Below are 23,650 nucleotides of genomic sequence, written 5' to 3' on the forward strand. Positions count from 1 at the left end.
CACCACGTCCTTATACTCTCTACATCTTCTCCCATACCATCTACCAGTATGTGTATACGTACATGAAGACACCGAATAAGTAAGTGTGCAGCACATTACTTGTCGAATTGGAGACTACATAATGGATTTCGACCTTCGAGAGGAGACAACCAGACCGAAAGAGATTCGTTAGGAAAGTGTTAATGAGCTAATGATCACCCCTACTATGCCTCTTAAATTTGAGACGAGATTTCTTGTAGTGAGAGAATCGTGTCCGAGCTGTGATATAATGAGGTACCAGTAAAGTCCACCGTTCACCCCATGCAACTCGCGCACTCGCCGAATTAGACTGGTGCAGATCTGGTAGTTCGCAAATCATCCAATCGATGTAATAATCATGACGAAGCGGAGTACCAAAATTTCTCAATATATGAGAAAATCTTGACACTTTGTAGTCTGTTCTTCTCAGGTGGAGTCATATTGCATTAGATAGTTATACAGGAGGTCTGAGCATTGAATTACACCGTTAAATATGTTCCTACATACCTAACGAGAAGTAAACGCCACAAGCGATAACCATTATCATAATCCTCAGAATGATTATCGAGACTGCTAAAACTAATTTCTATTCTTGGCAGGTTAATGGACTGCAGTTATTAACCTATACCAGATAGATCTATACAACAAAGCAATGAGGTGAGCACAGAAGGTAAATCACAAGATAATAACAAAGAACAAGAATAATGAACGTCACCGTAACTGACCCCGTTATTCGAGAATTCGATAAATTGGCTAGAAGTCTGACCACTCGCGCGCTCATCATCAACGCACCGTCTTTATCTGAACAGCACTCTACCTATAATATAGATCGCGTAACAAACTAACATGCTCAGGCAAGTGCATCAGCACGGATGCTCTCACTCAGCATATCTTACATCTCGCACTAACGCACTGAAGTGATAATACTCATAGAGACCTCCCACCACCACCCTCTCTCTCCGGCGACCTCTAGCTCACTACGCACCACCGTGGCTAGCTTGCGCTACGCGGCTACTCACCACAAGTAGCTTCGCGATCGCAGAATGCTAAGGAGACTACTGTGAGTGACCACGAGGTCGCAGCACTCTGCTCATCATGTATCAATGCAGATACGCGCCCGAACGCCGTGGTTGCACCCTTCGCGAGACCGCACCGAGTGAGGATGCCGAGCTCCCACCCCGCGCCACACGCGGCAGACGCGCTCTATGAATTCGTCACTCTCTCACACTCTCTGCGCGCCGCGCTACTCTACTGCACGTAGTCTCTCACGAGTCCGGCCTACAAGAGATATATGTTACTTCCGCGGTCTCCTCCACGAGGTCCTCTCCTCCAAATATGCCCTCAGCGCATTCCCTCCCCCTACTCGACACTCGCTCGGTATGCTCCTCTACAGAGCCCTCATATGTATATCCTCTCATCGTGCGTTGCTCGAGATCTAGCTACCGCGCGAGTGCATACCTACTTAGTGGATCTCTCGTGCCCGCTATCCATACGAGTCGACATATTAGACTCCTCTAAGCATGCGAGCTCTAGACTCTCCACTAGTTCAATATCCTGTGATGAGTAGTAAGGACAAATAACATCACTTCCTCCTACGTGACATATGCTCGGATCTCCGATCGTCCATAGACTGATCACCCAGGGCTCTGCACTCACACGCTCGCTCACTCACGCTCAATTATTCTTGTCTCTGATGAAAAAGCTTGTATCACCATATTTCGTCCTCACTTGGCGAAGACTATCTATACATCTCGGGAAATCCTGCACACATGCCGTGGGCGGAGCATTTAGCGTGAGGAGTAGTCTGCGGACTGCAGAGCATTGCCTATACATCGACTATAAACCAGCTATCGCGCTGAGCATGTACGATGAACCGTGATCGGTATTCTGCTCTCACACTGTACACTGGTCGACACGCGTGCATCTGCACGTGATAATCTGTCTCTCTCTACCCATAGTGGAAACTGCTGACCCACGCCGTCCGTGTGTGCGCCCCGCCGTGCTCGTGGCTCGCCTCCTCCGTCGCTGCCGCTGCTTCCTATTGCTGCTGCCGCCATTCGCTCACAGCCGCTCGCCAGTGCCGCTCTCCCCTGCTCCCCATCCCCGCGCGGCTGCCTTCGCCGGCGTCCGCCACCGCTCCCCGCTATCCCCGCGCCTGACGGAGTCCCTCTCCCGCCACTGCTGCTGCCGGGCGCCGCTCCGGCCGGCCTCGCCGCACGCGCCCGGGTCTGCCTCGCCCGTTAGCCCGTGCCTCAACTGGCCCGAGCCACTGACGAATGGGGCCCATGCCCCTGCCTTAAGAAAAAAAAGAAAAAAAAAGAAATGTTAATAAAAGAATAAAATAAATACTAAAATAATTAATTAATTAGTGGTTCAGTTAATTAACTTAATTAATTTTGCCTAATTAACTAATTAGCTATTTAGTTAGTCTGAGGACTCCATGACAGAGGGGCCCCACCCCTAGTTAGCTTAATTTAAACCTCCTTTTAAAAATATGTGTCACTGACAGATGGGCCCCATTGACCTTGTTGACTGGTCAACTTTGACCCAGTCAACGCTGACTGTACTGCTGACTGGGCACTGACCGACCCCACACGTCAGGGTTGACCATGGTCAACTCAGCTGACTGATGACGTCATGCTGGTGCAATAATCCTATTTTAGTTTAATAATAAATCTAGGATATTGCTTAAACTTCAGAAATTCGTATAAAATAATCTGTAACTCGGATGAAAAAGTTTTATACATGAAAGTTGCTCAGAACGGCGAGGCGAACCCGATACGCAGCCCGTTTATCCGCCACGCATCCCTAGCATAGCGAACACGCAACTTCCCCCTCCGTTTCATCTGTCCGAAAACGCGAAACACCGGGATACTTTCCCGGATGTTTCCCCCTTCACCGGTATCGTACCGCGTTAGGGCACACCTAGCACTCACTTGTCATGTCATGCATCACTATGCATATGCTTTAATATATTTATTGTTTCTTCCCCCTCTTCTCTCGCTAGACACCGAACCGACGTCTGCGCTGCTACCCAAGTACGACTACGGAGTTGACGATCCCTCGTCGTCTGCGAACCAGGCAAGCCCCCCCTTGATCACAGATATCGCCTACTTCCTCTATATGCTTGCTTAGATAGTGACTGTAGCTTCGTGTATTAATATTCTACTACGTGTGTGCTTAGTGTGCCTTCTCATTTCCTATCTGTGATTATCCTTCTGCATGCCGTAATTGCTTAATGCTTTAGTAATTAGGATCCTAATCTCATTGATCATCCAAGTGGCTACCCTACATACCCTTTTGCCGTATTGTCCCATAGCCAATAATACCCTTCCTGATTTATTGCGTGAGTGTGCCACATAGTACATTAACATCATCTAGACTGGTATACATTGATACATTGGATCAAGACGTGTGGCTCGTATGAGACTGCGGAGTCGCGCGTGAGTAACTCAGTCGTCCAGGCTAACGGAACTAGAACTGCGTTTAATCAAGAGCGAATGGTTAGGATCCCTAACCCCTAGACCCTTGTAACTTGTTCAGGATGATGGAATGAGATCGGGAGCTCGAGCACTCCACCGCTGATAGAGTGACTATCGTAATGTGATAGCTTAACCACGTAACCGGATTTGGTATAGATCGTGACGACATGACCTGGCCCTCCTACCTATAGCATCACGCTTAGATATGGGAACTGCATTCGTATCAGGGTAATGAGGTATCGAGAGTCAGTGCCCGAATTCGAGTGTGCTTCGCGTTCTGAGTTACTCTTTCAAACATGAACTTCACCTAATAGTATATTCCTTCGACTAGGAGATTATGCAACTACCGGATACCGGAGGAATACCTTGTGTGCTATCAAACATCACAATGTAACTAGGTGATTATAAAGATGCTCTATAGGTATATACGGAGGTGTTTGTTGGGTTGACATAGATCGAGATTAGGATTTGTCACTCTGAATATCGGAGAGGTATCTCTTGGCCCTCTCGGTAATGCACATCATAATAAGCCTTGCAAGCAATGTGACTAATGAGTTAGTTGCGGGATGATGCATTACGAACGAGTAAAGAGACTTGCCGGTAATGATATTGAACTAGGTATGAAAATACCGACGATCGAATCTCGGGCAAGTAACATACCGATGATAAAGGTATTAACGTATGTTGTCATTACGGTTTGACCGATAAAGATCTTTGTAGAATATGTAGGAACCAATATGATCATCCATGTTCCGCTATTGGTTATTGACCGGAGAGGTGTATCGGTCATGTCTACATAGTTCTCGAACCCGTAGGGTCCGCACGCTTAACGTTCGATGACGATTTTGTATTATATGAGTTATGTGATTTGGTGACCGAATGTTGTTCGGTATCCTAGATGAGATGACGGACATGACGAGGAGTCTCGAAATGGCCGAGAGGTAAAGATTCATATATAGGACGATAGTATTCGGACACTAGAAGTGTTTTGGGGGTACCGGGTACGTATCGGGTCACCGGAAGGGGTTCCGGGCAACCCCCGACAAACTATATGGGCCTAATGGGCCAAGAGAGGGACAGACCAGCCCCTAAGGGGCTGGTGCGCCCCCATATGGGCTGGTCAAATTGGAGTAGAAACGGGGAAGGAGGAAAGGAAAAAGGGAATAGGATTCCCCCTTCCCCCTCTTGCCTTCCTACTCAGAATAGAAATAGGAAATGGGGGAGGCCGAATTGGGAGGACCCCAAGTAGGATTCCTCCTACTTGGGGTGCCCCCTTGGTTGCCTCTCCTCCCCTCCAACCTATATATATGAGGGGGGCACCGCTAGAACACACAACAAACATTGTTAGCCGTGTGCGGCGCCCCCCTCCACAATTTATGCCTCCGGTTATATTCACGTAGTGCTTAGGCAAAGCCCTGCGCGAATCACTTCACCATCACCGTTACCACGCCGTCGTGCTGACGGAACTCTCCCTCCACACTTTGCTGGATCAAGAGTTTGAGGGACGTCATCGAGGTGGACGTGTGCAGAACTCGGAGGTGTCGTACGTTCGTTGCTTGGTCGGTCAGAACGAGAAGAAGTTCGATTACATCAACCGTGTTGTCAAACGCTTCCGCTTTCGGTCTATGAGGGTACGTGGACACACTCTCCCCCTCTCATTGCTATGCATCTCCTAGATAGATCTTGCGTGAGCATAGGAATTTTTTTGAAATTGCATGCTACGTTCCCCAACAGTGGGCTCCCTAGCAGGCCTCTGGTGCGCATCTTTGGCTATATGGTGTGTTTTGACCTGAAAAAAATCAGAAGGAAGCTTTTGGGATGAAGCACCGCCGTCTTGAAGCGGAACTTGGGAAGAACCAATCTAGGACTCCGGCGGAGTTGTTCTGGCAGGGAAACCTCCCTCCGGGAGGGGGAAATCGTCGCCATCGTCATCACCAATGATCCTCTCATCGAGAGCGGGTCAAACTCCATCAACATCTTCACCAGCACCATCTCCTCTCAAACCCTAGTTCATCTCTTGTATTTGATCTTGGTCCCAAAACCTCGGATTGGTACCTGTGGGTTGCTACTAGTGTTGATTACTCCTTGTAGTTGATGCTAGTTGGTTTATTCGGTGGAAGATTATATTTTCAGATCCTTAATGATAATTAATACTCCTTTGATCTTGATCATAAATATGTTTTGTGAGTAGTTATGTTTGTTCCTGAGGACATGGGAGAAGTCTTGTTATAAGTAATCATGTGAATTTGGTACTCGTTTGATATTTTGATGAGATGTATGTTGTCTCTCCTCTAGTGGTGTTATGTGAACATCGACTACATGACACTTCACAATTATTTGGGCCTAGGGGAAGGAATTGGAAAGTAATAAGTAGATGATGGGTTGCTAGAGTGACAGAAAGTTAAACCCTAGTTTATGTGTTGCTTCGTATGGGGCTGATTTGGATCCATATGTTTCATGTTATGGTTAGGTTTACCTTAATTCTTCTTTTGTAGTTACTAATGCTTGTGAGAGGTGTTAATCATAAGTGGGAGCCTTGTCCAAGGAAGGGTGGCACCCAAGCACCGGTCAACCCACATATCAAATTATCAAAGTAGCGAACGCGAATCATATGAGCATGATGAAAACTAGCTTGACAGCAATTCCCATGTGTCCTCGGGAGCACTTTGCTTTATATAAGAGTTCGTCCAGACTTCTCCTTTGCTACAAAAATGATTGGGCCACCTTGTTGCACCTTAGTTACTTTATTTACTTGTTACCCGTTACGATTTATCTTATCACAAAACTATCTGTTATCGATAATTTCAGTGCTTGCAGAGAATACCTTACTGAAAACCACTTGTCATTTCCTTCTGCTCCTCGTTGGGTTTGACACTCTTACTTATCGAGAAAGGACACATCATATAAAGCTTCCTCTAGCTTGCTGACGCTCCGTCAGGATCTCATAATTTAATACGATACAATGAATGTCTCTTTTCACACTACTAGGAAAAGGGCTATAGATAGGATTGACACTAATGGCGCACCAGGGAAGTAGTGCGCCACTACTATATACTAATGGCGCACCAGTTGGTGATGCCCATTAGTGTGGAAGACACTAATGGCGCACCAGAAAATAGGTGCGCCACTAGTGATAATTTTTTTTTCATTTTTACATACATACTAATGGCGCATCCTACCGAAGTGCGCCATTACTAGTTCTAACTAGTAATGGCGCACCAGACAGGGAGTGCGCCAGTACTGAATTTTTTTTATTCTTTTTTTTGCAAAACTACTAATGGCGCACCTCTGTAAAAGTGCGCCATTAGTATATATATATATATATATATTTATATTACTTTTCTGCAAAACTACTAATGGCGCACCACCTGCAGGTGCGCCATTAGTAACCAGGGTTACTAATGGCGCATTTGCAGGTGGTGCGCCATTAGTAACCTGGGACCCCAACAAGATATTTTGGACAGCCCCACACCTACCCACTCACTTTCCCCACTTCATTCCCTCCACCTCCTTCTCCAAGCTTTCGGCTGCCTCCTCCTCACCTCATTTCCACCATAGATTCATCAAAATTAAGTGGTGAAATTACCTTTTTTTGATAGGTAAGTAAGGGGAAAGCTATCTTCATGATGTAGATCTACTTTTTTTCTCCCTAGCTCGCTCCAACAACGTGCACATGCACTTTTTGTGGCCTAGCTAGATCTATGTATGTTTGTGGTGTTGCATGTGTTTGTGGTGTTGCATATATGTTTGTGTTTGCAGGTACCGGTATTTGAAATGCGATAGTTGCCAATATTTTGCCGGAATGTTGATTCATTTCCGTTTCGGCGAGAATTTTGGCACTATGCATTCTTTTTGGTCCTATTTTTAGGGAAGGTCATGCCAAATTTTTTCTTGGTTCTAAAATATCGTTTTGCTCTACCTGCAGAGGACCATGGTCCGCACGATGACCGAAGGCATCGTGAATAGGTTTTTGAGCCCGCGAAGGCCGAGATGCTTCAAAAGAACGAGACGGAGATAAGATGTCCGTGTCGAAGATGCAAGCTGAAGAGCCTTATTGCGGACCCGGATTCCGGGCAGGTGCGGGACCACCTGCTCTTGCGTGGTTTCATGGATGGCTATCGGTGGCAAGGTGATGAAGATGACTATGAAGTCGTCCATGGGGGCCGGGCAAGAAATGAGGAAGGGCAGCAAGACAACCACCGCGCGAGGGCGGGCGAGAAGACGAAGAATCTCCAGGACATGATCACGACGGTGATGCTGTACACAGTCATCATGTAGAAGATGTCGGACATGATGATGAGGAAGATCAAGACGAAGGGCATGATCATGAAGATGAAGATGCCGGAGCAGACGACGATGGAGGCTGGGTGCAGGACCCTCATATTCAAGAGCTGCTTCTCAAGCAGACGGATAACGCAAGAGCTGCCGCCCAAGAGAAAGCCAAGCTGGATCAACTGGAGATAGACGCGGTTACTCCATTGTATGAAGGATGCAGGCCCGAGGATACCCGCCTAAAAGTAACGCTCATGGCTCTGGAGATGAAGGTAAAACACAAAATGACCGACGCATGCTTCGACGAGAACATGTCATTCTGGCACGAACGTCTTCCCAAGGGGAACAAGTGCCCGACCAGTTTCGAGGAGGCGAAGAAAATCATGTGTCCTCTGGATTTACGCACGTGAAATACCATGTGTGCATGAACAATTGCATCATTTATCGGGACGAGCACGCGGAGTCTACCATATGTCGGTGTGCGGCGTCACTCAATACAAGAAGAGGAAGAAAGCTCCTCGAAAAGTGGTGTGGTACTTTCCGATCACTCCTCGTCTGCAGCGGTATTTCGCGGACCCTAAGGTAGCAAAGCTCCTGCGTTGGCACGCGGATAGGGAGGAGAAGAAGCAAGAAGATGACGCAAATGATCCGGAGATAAATAAAAAAGACAAGATGCTGAGTCACCCTAAGGATGCGAGCCAGTGGCAAGCGTTGAACTTGAAACCAAAATCCAAGGAACATCGTGCTGGGCGCGAGCACCGATGGAGTCAATCCGTTTGGCAGCCAGAGAAGCACACATAGCACCTGGCCTATGTTTGTGTGGATGTACAACCTTCCCCCCTGGTTGTGCATGAAGAGGAAGTACATTCACATGAGTATGCTAATTGAAGGGCCGAAACAACCAGGGAACGACATCAATCTGTATCTGGGGCTGCTGAAAGAGGAGCTAGACACGCTGTGGAAAACGCCAGCCAATACGTGGGATGCCAGAGAAAGAATATTTCCCTATGAGAGCCGCACTGCTCACGACGGTGCACGACTATCTCGGTTACGGATATCTCGCGGGGCAGGTGGTCCACGGATTTTCTGGATGCGTCAGGTGCATGGATGACACAACGTATCGCCAGCTAGATAGAGATCCCGGGTCTTCGAAAACCGTGTTCATGGGACATCGAAGGTGGCTTTGCGATGATGACCCATGGAGAAAACGCAAGGATCTGTTCGATGGTGAAACCGAACCCCGAAGACGCCCGCGTACGAGGAGCGGCGAGGAAATAGACGAGCTGTTGAAAAATTGGAAAGATTGCCCACTGCCGGGAAAGAAGCAAAAGGCGCCAGAGCCGGGAAAGAAGCGAAAGGCGCCAGAGCCGCTGCTGAAGGTATGGAAAACGAGGTCTGTTTTCTGGGACTTGCCGTACTGGAAGATCCACCGTGTGCCTCACAGCCTTGATGTCATGCATATCACGAAGAACGTGTGAGAGTCTGCTTGGTACCCTGCTCAACATGCCAGAGAGGACCAAAGATGGGCCAAAAGCAAGGGCAGACTTGAAATCAATGGGCATCAGGGAGGAGCTTCACGCTAATGATGAATGATGATGATGAGGCGAAGCAGGACACAGAAAGTCGTCGCAAAGGCAAAAAGGCCAAGAAGACCGGAAATGACTACCCTCCCGCGTGCTTCACTCTAAGTCAGGAGGAGATCGAGCAGTTTTTCACCTGCCTCGTAGGAGTAAAACTTCCTTACGGTTACGCGGGGAAGATAAGCAGATACCTAGACCCAGCGAAGCAGAAGTTCAGCGGGATGAAGTCTCACGACTGTCACGTGCTGATGACGCAGATACTTCCAGTTGCAATCCGTGGGATCATGGACGCGCACGTCCGTGAAACGCTATTTGGCCTATGCAACTTTTTCGACGTCATCTCTCGGAAGTCTGTTGGCGTGAGGCAACTCAGAAGGCTACAGGAATGAAGAGATCGTGGTGATACTATGCGAGCTTGAGATGTACTTCCCGCCCGCATTCTTCGACGTTATGGTGCATCTGCTGGTCCATATCGTGGAGGATATCATCCAACTCGGGCCGACGTTCCTGCACAGCATGATGCCATTCGAAAGGATGAATGGTGTCATCAAAGGATACGTTCGCAACATGTCACGTCCAGAGGGAAGCCAGGGGCTTTCTGACCGAAGAGTGCATCTCCTACTGCACGAATTATCTAGGCATCGAGAACCCCGTTGGTCTGCCCGTCAACAGGCACCTCGGCAGGCTCGCTGGATGGGGTCACCATGAGGGTCGCCGCGAAATGCATGTCGACTTCGAGGGTCGACTCGCCGACTTTGAAAGAGCAAACCTAGTCGCGCTACAACACATAGACATATACACCAACTATAGTGACGTCAATGTACCTTGGGTGGTTAGAGCAACTCAATAAACTTTATTAAGAAGTACGTACCAATAGAACCGGGATGCCAACAAAGAGGAGCGGACGAGAGATAACTAATAGATGAATACAGGACCAATTTAAGTCTCATGTGTACGACGCGCATATGGGTTCAGAGCTACAAACCTAGTCGTAGGCGGCACATTCGTTGAACGTAAAATGAGTCTTCCGGCGGAAAACAAATCGTTTGATTATTCCAGCCTTGGTCAGAAGGACGTCGCGAGACACGAAACCAGTTGGAACTCGACCCTATAGAGTGTAAGATACTGGTAATTACGCAATCTCGGAAGTCTATTGACGTCGACGCGACTGTACGTGAACAGAATGACACTGGCAGAGTCTAGCGGGGCGAGGCCTCGAGTAACAATCACTAAGAGATAATGAAGTGAATATAGCTACTACTAGAATTAAATACACAGCTCCAACAAAAGCAGGCAGAGGAAATACTGAGGCCGAAGATCAAGGGATCTGGAGAGGCTGACTACGGCTGTAGATTAAGGCCGTGGTGGTCTCCGGATTGGACGTAGCTCACGTATGGCATTCAGAGGCTGAACTAGGAGGTGCTCGCTGAGGATACAAGAAGGCATCTCACGCACCTATTAATAAATGGAGAATTTGACGCATAAGAGAACCACCCAAAAATGGCGGCAGAGTCCAGAGCTTACGCCAACTAAGACACGTGGGCAAACATGAAACGGAGTCGGCTTACTGAGGGCTCAGGGTGAATAACTGATGGCTCCAGTGGGAATACACTAGGATATATGCGGCAGGATATGACTCAGACTGCTCCGTCTCTCATTACCAGCGCTAGAGCGTGACTTGTCCACCTAATATCTTGTGGAAAGGTTTGTTTAAGCATCGTGGGTAGGTGTTGGGAACGGGCAGAACACAGCGCTAGAATCAACATGCAATAGGTTCGAGGAGAACGAACACTTGGGAAGTACACTAAGTAACGGGGGACGCCCGCACAGAGAAATAATGGAACATGAACGACGACGGATACGAATTGTAGGGGGACATACACCAACGAGATCGCATGGCTAGTCATGAGAGCACCGTAGACGAACTCTCTATGCTACTAATAGGGAACGTCGTCCATTGAAGATCATTGGCAGAAAAGGAAAGGAAGATCATATGGAGTACACGATGCTTACTCAAAGGTGGAAGGCGATATGCGTGGATGCCATCTGAATGTGGATGGTACTGGCATGACACTATAAGTGAGGATGAACCTCCGCAGGGAGAGAAGATATTTAATTAGATAAGCGCTAAATTTCAAAAGGACACGGTACTTGGGCAATCTATAGAGTACATCTTTGTCAAAGAGTTGAAGACGACAAATTTTGGCAAGTATTAAAATTGATAAAGACTATTATTGACTTATCTCGAGCGGCAGGACAGCACGAGCATGCTCGGTCGCCCTTGGAGCAAGCATTCCGTACAGGCTTTCTATATTGCGCGGGACGCAGCCACGATCAGACGATAGACCCCCCTCGCCAGATCCCCTTCGTCGGCCACAGGCTCGGGTAGACGCGTCGGTCTCCGCCCCAGCGGCAGCCCCTCTGTCTTTCAGAAAATCAGCAGGAGACAGACTCCCGCAACTCTCACCCCAATCTCCTCCGTCACAAATGAAACTGCAATAACAAATACTAATAAAAAATACGAGTGTTCTGAATATTTGCATCGCTACCATGAGAGGGATCTTGATGATATTTTGCATACATGTAACAAATTTGATGACTTTTTATGATAGGAATAGCACATATATAAGTATAAAATGTCACAAATATTTGGATGATCATTATGGTGAAAAATTATTATCGAACGGCAATTGTAATTGAAGAACTATAATACACGTTATATATTCAAGGACTCAGTTTAACCGAGAGAGAATAACAAGAGTGATAGATTCGAAGCCAAACTAGTTAAAACGACCGAGTCCGGACCAGTGATTAGATTCATATGGGGTTGTACACCGTCTAATGGCTGTCCCCCACATATCATGCACGATAATGGCTCGAACTTCTATAGTTGACGAGGTAAAAACTTAGTGGTGCGGCAACATGGGCATTAAGCTCGATTATGCCTCCGGCTATCACCCCCAAACAAATGAACGAGCAAATGGTCTTATTATGAGCGGCATTAAACCTAGATTAGTGCGCTCCTTGAAGGAATCAGATACGCACCGGGTTGAGGAGCTCGACTCCGTACTATAGGGGCTACGAACCACGCCGAACCGCACTACCGGATACACAATTTTTATGGTGTACGGCGCAGAGGCGGTACTGCCCTGCGACATCATTCATGACTCACCTCGAGTGCGCATGTACGAAGAGAAAGAAGCCGAGCTTGATCGGCAGGACAGTTTAGACGCCCTGGAGAGAGGAGCGTGACGTTGCAAAAGCCCGCTCCGCATTCTATCAGCAACAGGCTCGGCGGTATCAAAGCAGAGAAGTACGGGCAAAACTTATAACGTTGGCGAACTCGTTCTACGCCTACCGAGAAGAAAAAGGACAAGCTCAAGAATGGTAAGGTCCCTTCATCATCAACAAAGTTCTAACCGGTGGAGCGTACCGTCTGCGTGATGGATCGGATAATCGACTCGAGCCAACCCATGGAACGCGGCCAGACTTCGAGGTTCTACGCCTAGTGCCGGACTCTGTGTTCGTCTCCTTACCCCGCCTTTATATATATTATATATATATATATAGGGTGCTATTCGTCACCCTGGGTGAGGAATAGTTATTCTTCACCCCCTCTATTTTACCATCAATGCACCGTAATTTTACGTTCGTAAGTTTTGTCTTATTTCCGACGCAAAAAGGGACCATAAGAAAATATATAAATCGCCGTAAAAAATATTTTATGTTATGTAAAATTACAAACGTAAAAACATAGTCTAAAATACACATAAACTGCAAATTTTCTTGTCTTATGACCTATATTTTTATTTCCTTATGTCAAATTTTACATAGTGAATCAATAGGAATGTAAATATTTGAATTCGAAACGTAATTTAATTATGAAATGATCGTAAGATTACCTCGGGTGAAGAATAACTTATTCTGCACCCTGGGTGATGAATAGTAACACTATATATATATATGTTATCTGTCTTTCTTTCTTTCTTTCTTCCCTTTTTCTTCACGGCCTTAAAAGGTTAAAATGTGTCTTGACTACACAATCTTGACGCGCCATGCGTGCTCATTACACCTGGGGGCTTCTTATACAGAAGCTTAATATAATTATGTTCCGGGCTCTATGCCCCCTGCACATGTGTTACTTTTCCACATGTACCTTTTCTTCGCCATTATATGCATCGATATGACTTAAGTTTTGGCCAAGCTGGGTTGCCTGGCTCTGTGTTTTGCCCTACGTTCCCGTTAATTTGGCTAGGGCATAAGGGGAGCACCTCTGCGATTGTTACTGCCGGGTCAGCCGGATGTGTACCTCAGAGGAGGTGAAGCCGAAAGCTAGCGTTCTTAAGGGAATATTTGGTCGGTGAACAAAATATGACTTTTACTTATTGCAATACATGCCCCCAGATGTTTATATCCTGCGTCTCTTTTCGTAGTTCGGACATGCACATCAATGCATGCGTACCCAGGGAAAGGAACCCTTAACGGAACTATTCTCCTCGAAGATGTTTCTTACTATCCATGTAATATAACATAGCTAGTTGGGTACTTGTCTGTTCAAGCACTTATGACCCCTACGCCTGGTTTCCACAGCGTACCCCGGTTTTTACATAACTGAGCGGGTATTCGGATACACTCCGGACTGTGTCCGGAGGTCGAAGCGAAAAGGTCCGCCATGACAAATGATTTACAATCCGGCTAGGGACAAAATATGTCACTTGAAGTACACAGTCACTTAGACTGACTAAATTCTTCTTCTATACCATCCAACAGGCTTGTCTAGCCTACAATCCTGTTGGGAATACTTTGCGGCTAATTTTACCTGGTCATATACCAGACTAACGGGGATCTCTTTCCCATCAGACCCCACAGGTCCGACCTCGGCCATGTGGTTCGGGTCAGCCTTGGTATATCGCGTCTTCACCATGGCCCAGGCTTCCCTTGCACCTTGTCGGCAGCAGATATCTTCCATAATCGGAAGCGCCGCCGCGCTCCCTTGAGCATCTCTACGAGCTCCCCCATGCCTCCTGGCAGGGAGGCGGATGGCCACAAGGCCTGGGCAATGCCCTGCATCACCTGCCGAACTTGTTCGTGCAGTTGTGAGAGCTCTGGCAGAAGATCGCCCGCAGTCCGGGCATCTCCTCTTCGGGACGACCCGTCAGCATACCTACAGATATAACTCTGTTAGCCGGTTTCTTCGCCGAACTCTATAAAAGTTGTTCAAGCACTTACTAAAAATGCCGCGTCGAAGCCTCTTATTCTCCTTTACGGAGTCAGCTAGCTGGGCCCGAACATCTTTCAGTTCAAACGCCCAGCCGGGTATTGGCATCTTGGAGATCGTTTTTCTCCTGCCTAACCCGCGTAAGCACGCGCTCGCCAGCCTCTAGCTGTCGTTGAGCATGTTGCTCATCCCCTCGCACGATCTTCGGATTCACTCCGGGATCATCTGCAGAATCTATTGTTAGATTTGCATGCATGCCAAATACTAACTGGTACATGTCATTTCATTCTTTTCGATCAGAACAAGTGTTACCAGATGGGGCTCTTGGACTCCTTCATTCGGCAACTGCGGCCTAGCTAGTGGGCTTTGCACTCCTCCAGCTCTTGAGACAACTGGGTATTCTTCTCCGTAAGAACCTACGCATATAATGATCCTTAAATCAGTTGTGCCAACTGTTTCAAGTCTCAGGGGCTACTGATATACATAATTATCAGATTTTCTTACCCGTATATCCTTTACATACTGGTCTGTGGCTGGCAAGACCATTTTGAGCAGCTCGGATGTACGCGTCTCCTGAGTTGAAGGCATCGAACGCCTCTTCAGAGAAACCAGGGTCGCGGAGTACGGCCCGGCACGCCTGTGATTCATGGCACTCTCCACTTCGGAATTCGTAGCGGACAACCTATCCGCATCCTCTGTAGGAGGAACATCGGTGTTGTCCCCATGTTAGCATCTACCTCTAAGTCCGGCTCTGGAGTCCGGCTGGTGGAGGCGTGGCTGGCAGGCTCTCCGGACAGTCCGGCGAGCGTTTTTCTGCCAGGAACCATGGATGTTATTATATTTTAAGACGAAACCATGGAGCAGGGTTCTTTTTCATACCTCTGCGGGCGTCTCAGTCCTGACCACCTTCCTTTTAAGCCTACCCGGCTTCTGGTCCTTGTTGGTGAGTCACTCGGGTTCGGCATGGCGTCCCGAGGGCCTTCCCTGTAAGACACCATATGTGTGCGGTGGGTGAAGTGCAAAAAGGGATCCTTCTCGGAAGTTGGGACTCCGGTTTTACTTACATGCGATGCAGGGAGCAGGCCAGGATAATCGGCTATGATGGCCACCAAGGCACCGTCGCAGCTTAACTGATAGAACGTCCTGTCGATGAGCTCCACAAATATGTCCGGATCTTCTTCGAGTCCGGGGTCGAGGGCCCGGTCAGGGTCCTCTGGCTGTGGAGACGGGCTGTGGACCTCCCTCACAGCTTTTCGCAGTTCCTGCTATGAAATAGCAAGGTAAATATTATGATGAAGAATGCAGGAAGGTCTGGAGTAAAAGGTAGCAGCTCACCCAGTTTGGGGGTTGTACATGGAGAATCCATCCCGTGGCTTAATGCGGATGAACTCCTCTTCCTCTCCTTTGTATAAATCAGACAGTATTTTTCGCTAGAGTGGCGGAGTCCGGACCTTTACGGCCGCAAGCGGGTGGCATCGTCTTCTCCATTGAAGTGCCACATGGGTTTCCCCCGATACTGAAGTGGCTGCACCCCCCGCATTATACATATTGACATAACCTCGATTATTGTCAGTCCTGATTTGGCCAGCGTTTTTATCCTGCCCATCAGGTAAAGGACCTCTCTGTTATCTTCCTCCTGGGGGCTCCGAGGGCGCCAGCTGCGGCGTTTCTTCAAAGGGGCATTATTAAACTCAGGAAGGCCCATCCGAATAGGGTCCGGAAGGGGGACGTCCTCCATATAACCACTCCGAAGGCCAGTCTTCGGATGTCTTATCGAGTATCGGACAGGTATCCGGTCCCGGATGCGCCATATTTCGGCTCCGCCCACTTGATATATTGACCCTTCTGTGTACGGGGTACGAGGCAGAATAGCTTTCCATAGCTCGAAATGAGCTTCGCAGCCCAGAAACAGCTCGCAAAATGCGACGTAGCCGGCGATGTGTAATATGGAGGCAGGAGTAAAGTTATGCAGCTGGAGGCCGTAGAACTCCAGGAGCCCGCGGAGGAACGGATGGATTGGAAACTCCGAGTCCCCTCAATCAAGTAAGGACAACGGCCATACGCCTAACACCATGCGATCGGCGCTTGGGCGCGACGCGCATCCCCGCTTGCCCGCTCAGGTCCTGTCGGGCCGGCCGGACTGGGCCTTGCCTCTCTTTACCCCATTACACTCTCCTCAGATGTCGGCCTCACGCTTCCGCCGCGCCTCTGGCACGGGGACATCACGACTGGTCGGAGCGGCACGCGCATACAATCGCCATCGCGGATCCTAGATATACGACATACTAATGGCGCTGTGGGAGGACGACTTACCAATCTCCATGGGGCTCGCCTCTGGACTGTCGGCTACGGGGTCGGAGCCGGCAAGCGAGCAAGGAGGAGTGCGACTGGCGGCCGACTATCGGGAGTGGGCCTGGGACTGTCGGCCGCCGACTTGCGTCACTTCGCGGCTGGGCGATCGGTGTGCCGCATTCTACGCGATTCCTGGGCACCATTCTTTGGGACAAGATTTAGAACACACTTTATACATCTGCTACAGGATTCGTGCAAGAGATAAACAACATGCCGCGACTTAAGCGCACACGCCTCTCTCCTCCTCCCCCGGCGCACCACCTGGCATGCTTCCCCCCTTTCGGTCCCTTCCCTTCTTGGTCGGGCACGCTCTCGACTGACAAACTCTGATTTGCTGATGGGACTACTCGTGGAGTAGAATTGCAAGCATTATTACAGAGCAACCAGCAACTCGGGAAAGGACGTCGGACCTTCATGGAGGGCTCGACAGTTATAGCCGGAGCACAGGGACCTCAGGATCTTACAGAAAGAACTCTACTTCGCTATTAGCATGATGAGCGTCTGGGCGCGCGCAGGATCGCAGTGGTCATTGAGATCGCGCGCTACAGGGGAGGGCGGGGAAGGGAAGGCTAGACTCTGGGGATCGGCTGGCCTAGCGGAGAACTACTCATATCTAGACGGGCACGACGCATCGGCGAGGACCACATCACTCGACGTTCGCTACTGATCGAAGCAGTTCGGAGGCTGAGGGGTGGGACCTCCTTTGCGTGGAAGGCAGAAAGCTAGATGTCTTGCATAGACAAGATATTAAAAATCAAGATTCTAACACATTCTATGTAACGACTTTTGAGTGTAACGCGTAGCATTCTGCAATTCCGAGTGATCTAAAATAATATCTTGAGAGGTCACGCAGGGAGGTCATCTTAAAGTCAGGTAGCGCAAGGCTTAAAAAAGAGTATTATGCTAAGGTTTTAGGAGGGTGAGTTTCAGGTTTCGGAATGAGAAGGCTAATTGGTAGACTATAATTCGAAACGCGATAGGTGCTTAACAATGGATATGCTAGAAGGAAATCATACATCAGCACGATGTGAGAGAGGTACTTAAGTCCATTCGAGAGGGCCCGTAACCTGGAGGTGGAATCACATTGTGTCCTCAGCTACCTATTCAAGCAGTCTTAGCAAGCATAGTATTGGGAACCCCCTACCCGAGATCTGCGGTTTGACACGACACATGGTTCCTTAGTTCTACTCTTAGGGCATTCATTCATGATACAAGTATTACTCTCTGTATGACTGCATATATCATTGGCATCCCTACATGTTGGCTATCAACTTTGACTAACCTACTCAATAAAGACTGCAGACTGGTGAGCGAGTGAATGACAAAGATGGAAACCAGAAAGGAGAGGGACATCGCGCTTGATCTGTTAACAGTAGACTAAGACAGAATGAGAAGTGGCTACTTAGAGTACATGTAAAGGGTAAAGCGAACAAAGACGCTTGTGAGTCGTGGAAATGTGACACGCGCGGCTGGAAAAACTTGAAGATGTGAGAGGACTCCTGAGAGAACTCGCTAATATTAGTCCGCTATATGCTAAGGCGTATACCCTCGCAATTTTGGAAAAACCTATGATTCTGAGAGCAGCTGAATACACGGAGCACGTCTGGACACGCTTAAGCAGCAAAGCACGCTAGACCAGTCAAAAGAATGTCGAGAGCATGCAACGTGCGTCCATTTCAGTCAGTAACTAATAGCTGCTGAGTTCGAGGGTGCTATGTGGGGAACCAAACAAGATCCTCGTCACTAGCTCGAGTGTATAGATAATCTGAGGGTTAGCGCGTAAGTGAATCAGAGTGGGTGGTGAAATATCCGATAATGGATTCGATCCACTATAAGGTAAAGATGTATCGGGGCTCTCAATTGAGGAGATGGGTGAGGTAACAGCACTGGGAGGTATATACTCAGGCTCATTTTGCACGTTGGTAGCGCTTAAAATTGTTACAGTGTCATAATTGATTGAAATATGGGAGAGCTTAGCGAGAACATCGGGTGACCTGATTAATCTTTGTATTTCAGTCAAGCTTGTGGATGCGCTGAAAAGGGCGCGCACGCTAGGCATCGAGAGCTGTAGTGGGGCTGCGTCGAGTTATAAGCGGGGAGAATGAAACTAGCGAGCTGCGTGGAACTAAACCATGTATGATTCTCTGGATTTTTCTATCCTAAAGTGGTAGAAACCAGCATTTGTTCACAGATTTCCGCGAGGCACTCTGTTGTGAGTATCCGTGGAGCCCTGCCGATGCTTGTTGAACTGAGATATTTCGACAGTACCGAGCAGAGATTTGTCCCATTAACTTGTGATGAGCATGTGGGATTGCTATTTAGTTTGAATGCTGAGAGCCGTTTCGGTAAAATCCATATCGGTGTGCTTCAGGCACACAAACAACGTATCCCGAAGGGGAAGGGTGTTCAGACATCATCTGTCTCTGCTATAGCGAGCGTCCTCGCACTCCTTGTAGGTCGAGACCAAGTAAACCTAGTGGTTCTGAAAGCCACAACTTGTACGGCGCCGCTCAATAGTTGACATCTAATCTACATCATCTCCCTTCTGCACGCATTACTGCACTGAAGCACTGACAATGAAAAGTAGATGCAGGGGATGGAGCGAAGATGTCGGATCGCACCATAGAGTTGAGAGAGGATTGAGAGTTAGGTACCCTCTCAGAGACTGGTAGATACATGAAGGGAAGACAAGGCAGTGCGAACGCATGCGATATCATCTATTTCGTTGAGGACTAGACAGTAATCGATGCTTTAGAATTTTTGCTAAAAGATACACGCATGAAGGAGCAAGGAGAGAGGAACATCACGTCTCCGCTTCAGAAGTCCTAGTGTCAAGATATGAACTGGGTGCAAGTTGCAGTACAATCAAGTATCCGTGTGACAAAGGGAGAAAAAACTTTGGAGAGCTCTTAAATCACTTAGGAAAGGCTACAGCGCTTCGGGCAAGCGATGATAAGAGATCCACAGTAGATCACATGGGCATAGTGATTACTAGCTTAAGGTTTTGCATTCTGGCTCAGTTGCAAAACGGATAAGATGCCCAGTAGATTGATGAAGTGAGCCAGAAGATGGCAAAGTGGTCATTTGCCCTATAGATTGGTGTTGGGGGTAGGTGTACTCCACGCACTATTGCTAGGAGCCGGTCCAATCATAGATTCATAGGTATATACAACCGAATCTTTTAGTAGAATATATTTGTTGAATTCCATTGCTAAGATTCAGAAATCATGTTGTACTGTTTTCCTTACTGTAGTTGACATCAATCTTTTAGCTTCGGCATTTTAGGTGGATTTGACGGAGGTTCACAAGAGCAAACTCCAGTGAGAAGGAAGCATTTTCGCCGCTCACTCTAAAGAGCGGGAGAGGGGACAAGACATTATTATAAGAGCTCATAGCAAAGACTACACGTGGTGTTGGTTCTACACTGTCACTAATTCATTGGATTGAGCGGTGAGGGCAGGACCAACCACCAGGATTGGATCGCAAGCCGAGCGACTCATGGGAACTATTGTGGAAGAAGTTACAGGAATTCAAGTAGGTACACTTTATGCAGCGAGGAGAGTTCTATGCGTACGGAACAGGGGACGTGATGAGGAAGTTAAGTGGACACGGCAAAGGGACGCTTGGTTGGTTGAAACGTTCAAAGCTACAAGTGAGAAGGCTAGCTCCAGGCGGGTAGGACGACGATTGACAAGCATCAGGATTAGCTACAATTTATAAAGGACAGGCACTATAGGCAGAAAGCGCAGCTGTCTTAGGATGGGATTTGGTGTTCTGTGTCGAAGAGTCTTGGGACCATGGCACGGGGTGGCTAAAGTTGTGTGTAGGGCCTTGGCATGGGGTCGGTCTGATGGATGATCGCCACGGGCTCTCTGAACGGACAGACTGAGAGGCAAGCAGACGGAGGACATGCTTATGTACAGTTGACTGAGCACACAGATGGGTACACTGCTTCAACTTCCCAGTTTTGACAATTGGTGTGTTGGAGGAGAGACAACGGGAAGGGACGGCGCCGAGGTACGAGAGAGAGTTGGGATCTGGTCGACCCTGGGCAGTAAGGAGGGTAGAACCATTTGAATCATTGTAAGTGAACTTCCGAGCACCAAGGCACACAATAGAAATAGCTCAAGGTGTTACTCGGTTAGCTCCTTCGGGTTCAGAGTTCTCGCAAGATGCTCTATCGTGATTGCGGTTTGGGAATACAACGACCGCTAGAAAATGAAGCTATTATACGCCGTCGAGATTGTGGAACAGGAGAGGCGATAGAGGAGGAATCGGAAGCTAAGGTAGACACGCACATTCCTTCTAAAAAAAAGTCTGCAAGCAGAGGTCAAGAGTTATCATATGATGAAGCCGCTGAAAATATGTGGAGAACTCAGACATCCATACAAATGCTACTCGCAGAGGCTAAGCAGGGAAAATAATAGTTGAAAGCAGTGTGTGTTCGCCTCCTATACTTATGGGAACGAGGTGAGTACATGGCTACAGAGCACTCAGGGAAATGATTTGGGTGGAGAGCAACAGGGTAGGGAAGATCGATAGAAAGATTCAAAGTAGAGACAAAGGGAATGGTGGACACGTAGTTATGAAGAAATAAAAGGGAACAGATAAAAGTGCTCTTTCAGATGGTAAGTATAGTGAAGGTGAAAAAGACTTTCTGATTGAGTGTGAAGGTCATTATAGATAAGCAGTGTAGGGCGGATGGGATAGAGCGAGCGGAGACGAATGGTCGGTTATTCGTAAAAGATATAGGCAGAAGAGGAGAGTGAAGGTGAGAACTGATGGATCTTTATAACTTTGACTCGCCAATCCACTCTGATAAAGGCATCTGCGTCCAAAGCGGGTGCTGAGATTAGGAGATGGACGGAAGCGCGTAGCGACGATATACGAACGAGTAGGACGGGAGGGCATGAGCGTGAGGCACGGAAGCTGAGACAAGGATAACAGCAATAGGCCATCGTGTCAGAGATAAATCCAGTGAGGTTAGCACAAAACAACTGAAGTGAAGCTGTTTAGGGCAATGGCAGATCATCACGGGAAGCCGATGCATACATGCCCTACATCTCATGACTGTTATTGGAGGTGAAGATGGTGAAGTTGATCAGTATTGCTCTGAATATTTCTCTGTTGCCAAATTTAGGGCTGCTTATGCTGAAAATGTGCCTGCACTCTTGGGAAAAGACCAATGGAACATAGTAGACCCAGGGTTCAAACTCCATTCTCCTGTACTGACTAGACCACCAGGAAGACCAAGGAAAAAGGATAAGAGCTGGTGAAGAGGGTCGTGTAAAAAACAACGTAAGTGCAAAGATGTGGTATCCTAGGGCATATTGCTAGGCGTTGTACCAATCCAGTTGATGCATCATTTGGAGAAGAGGAACAATGGGCAGTAGCAAATGCAGAGGAGAATGCAGCAAGTTTAGAGGAGAATGCAGCAGCAGAGGAGAATGCAGCAAGTTTAGAGAATGAAGCAACTGAAGTAGCAGCTTGGTATGTGTGCAATCTTTCCCTTTTTGCATTTGTTCTTTTTATTGATGTCTAAGCTTATTTCTCTTTGACCTAGCTCTAGGATAATTAGAGGCACAAGACAGAAAAGACCTAGAGAGGAAGAAACTTCGGTTGAACCATCATCTAATGCAGAATTTGAAACCATGGCTTATGAAGGTTTTGAAGCTATAAGAGAGGAGGAAGTTATTTTGTCTGAAGTTCCTTTAAGGATTAGTGAACCCACAAATGACCGTCAACTGGTCATCACTTGCTCAGTCAGTCAAATGCTCACAAAACCGCCACCACCAGAAGTGAAGATCAGAAGCAACAAGACAAAGCTTTCAAAAGCACAAAATATCCCAGCCAGGGAAACCAGAAGCAAGACGGTTAACCCATCCTAAACACAAGGAGCAAGGCAAAGATTTGAATTTGAACTTGAATGCAAGTCATAAACTTTGAACTTTAAAGATTTGTAATAAGGATTCTCTTCGTCAATTTGACTAGTACTGTGAAAACTTGTAAGGTGTAATAATTCTATTTGTAAATTTGATGAAATTTGAGGTAATAAAACTGAGGCAAACTTTGAATTTTAGGTGAACTTTGAATTTGAACCAACACTTAAAGTCCATTCCCCTGTGGCGTGAGTTGCAAAGTTTGCTGAACTATTATAAACATTAGGTGATCAATTTGATCTCTTTTGCGTGGTAAAACTTGTAGTCATGAGAATGTGCTCCAGATGAGCTCCCAAGTTAGGGTAAACAGCCCCATTTGTAATCAAGTTTTTTTTGGACCTACTCCAAATGAGCCAAATATTTTTTATTAAATCTATTTAATCTTTATATTTTTACAATTTTTGAAAAAAATATACTTTAATAGAAAACATTAAAACACATTCAAATATGAAAATGGAAAACTAAGTTCAGATCCTTATTATTCACTTTGAAATCAAGCTTTGGTGATTTTTTTTGATTTTTTTTTTATTTTCAAAAACCGAAGGGAACCCTACTCTCTCGGTCTCTATGAAACGTTGTATGTGTAGCTCATATGTGAAGGTTTTTTCATGAAAATTTCCATAGATAAAGTTTATGACTTTTGGTTGGTAACATGTCACACAAGACAACATTGACCAGCTCAAAACCCCTCTAAACCCCGCGGGGTTTCGCCTAACCCTAGCTTCGAACGTCAGTCGTCCGATCATACCCTAGTGCCAAGCGACAACCCTCGGATGTGGTCTTCTAGAA

At 47.4% G+C, this 23,650-nt stretch overlaps 1 protein-coding gene across 1 annotated transcript in view; it reads right to left on the reverse strand.

Annotated features, from left to right (window-relative positions):
- Positions 1 to 2,079: 2,079 nt before the first annotated feature.
- Positions 2,080 to 23,650, reverse strand: part of LOC125554898 (KRR1 small subunit processome component homolog) — a 29,445-nt gene continuing 7,874 nt past the window's right edge. Inside the window, exon 12 of the mRNA XM_048718279.1 lies at positions 2,080 to 2,313. Coding sequence (XP_048574236.1) covers positions 2,080 to 2,313 — 234 coding nt within the window. The remainder of the gene's footprint in view (positions 2,314 to 23,650) is intronic.

Source organism: Triticum urartu, chromosome 4, assembly GCF_003073215.2.
Source record: "Triticum urartu cultivar G1812 chromosome 4, Tu2.1, whole genome shotgun sequence".
NCBI lineage: Eukaryota > Viridiplantae > Streptophyta > Magnoliopsida > Poales > Poaceae > Triticum > Triticum urartu.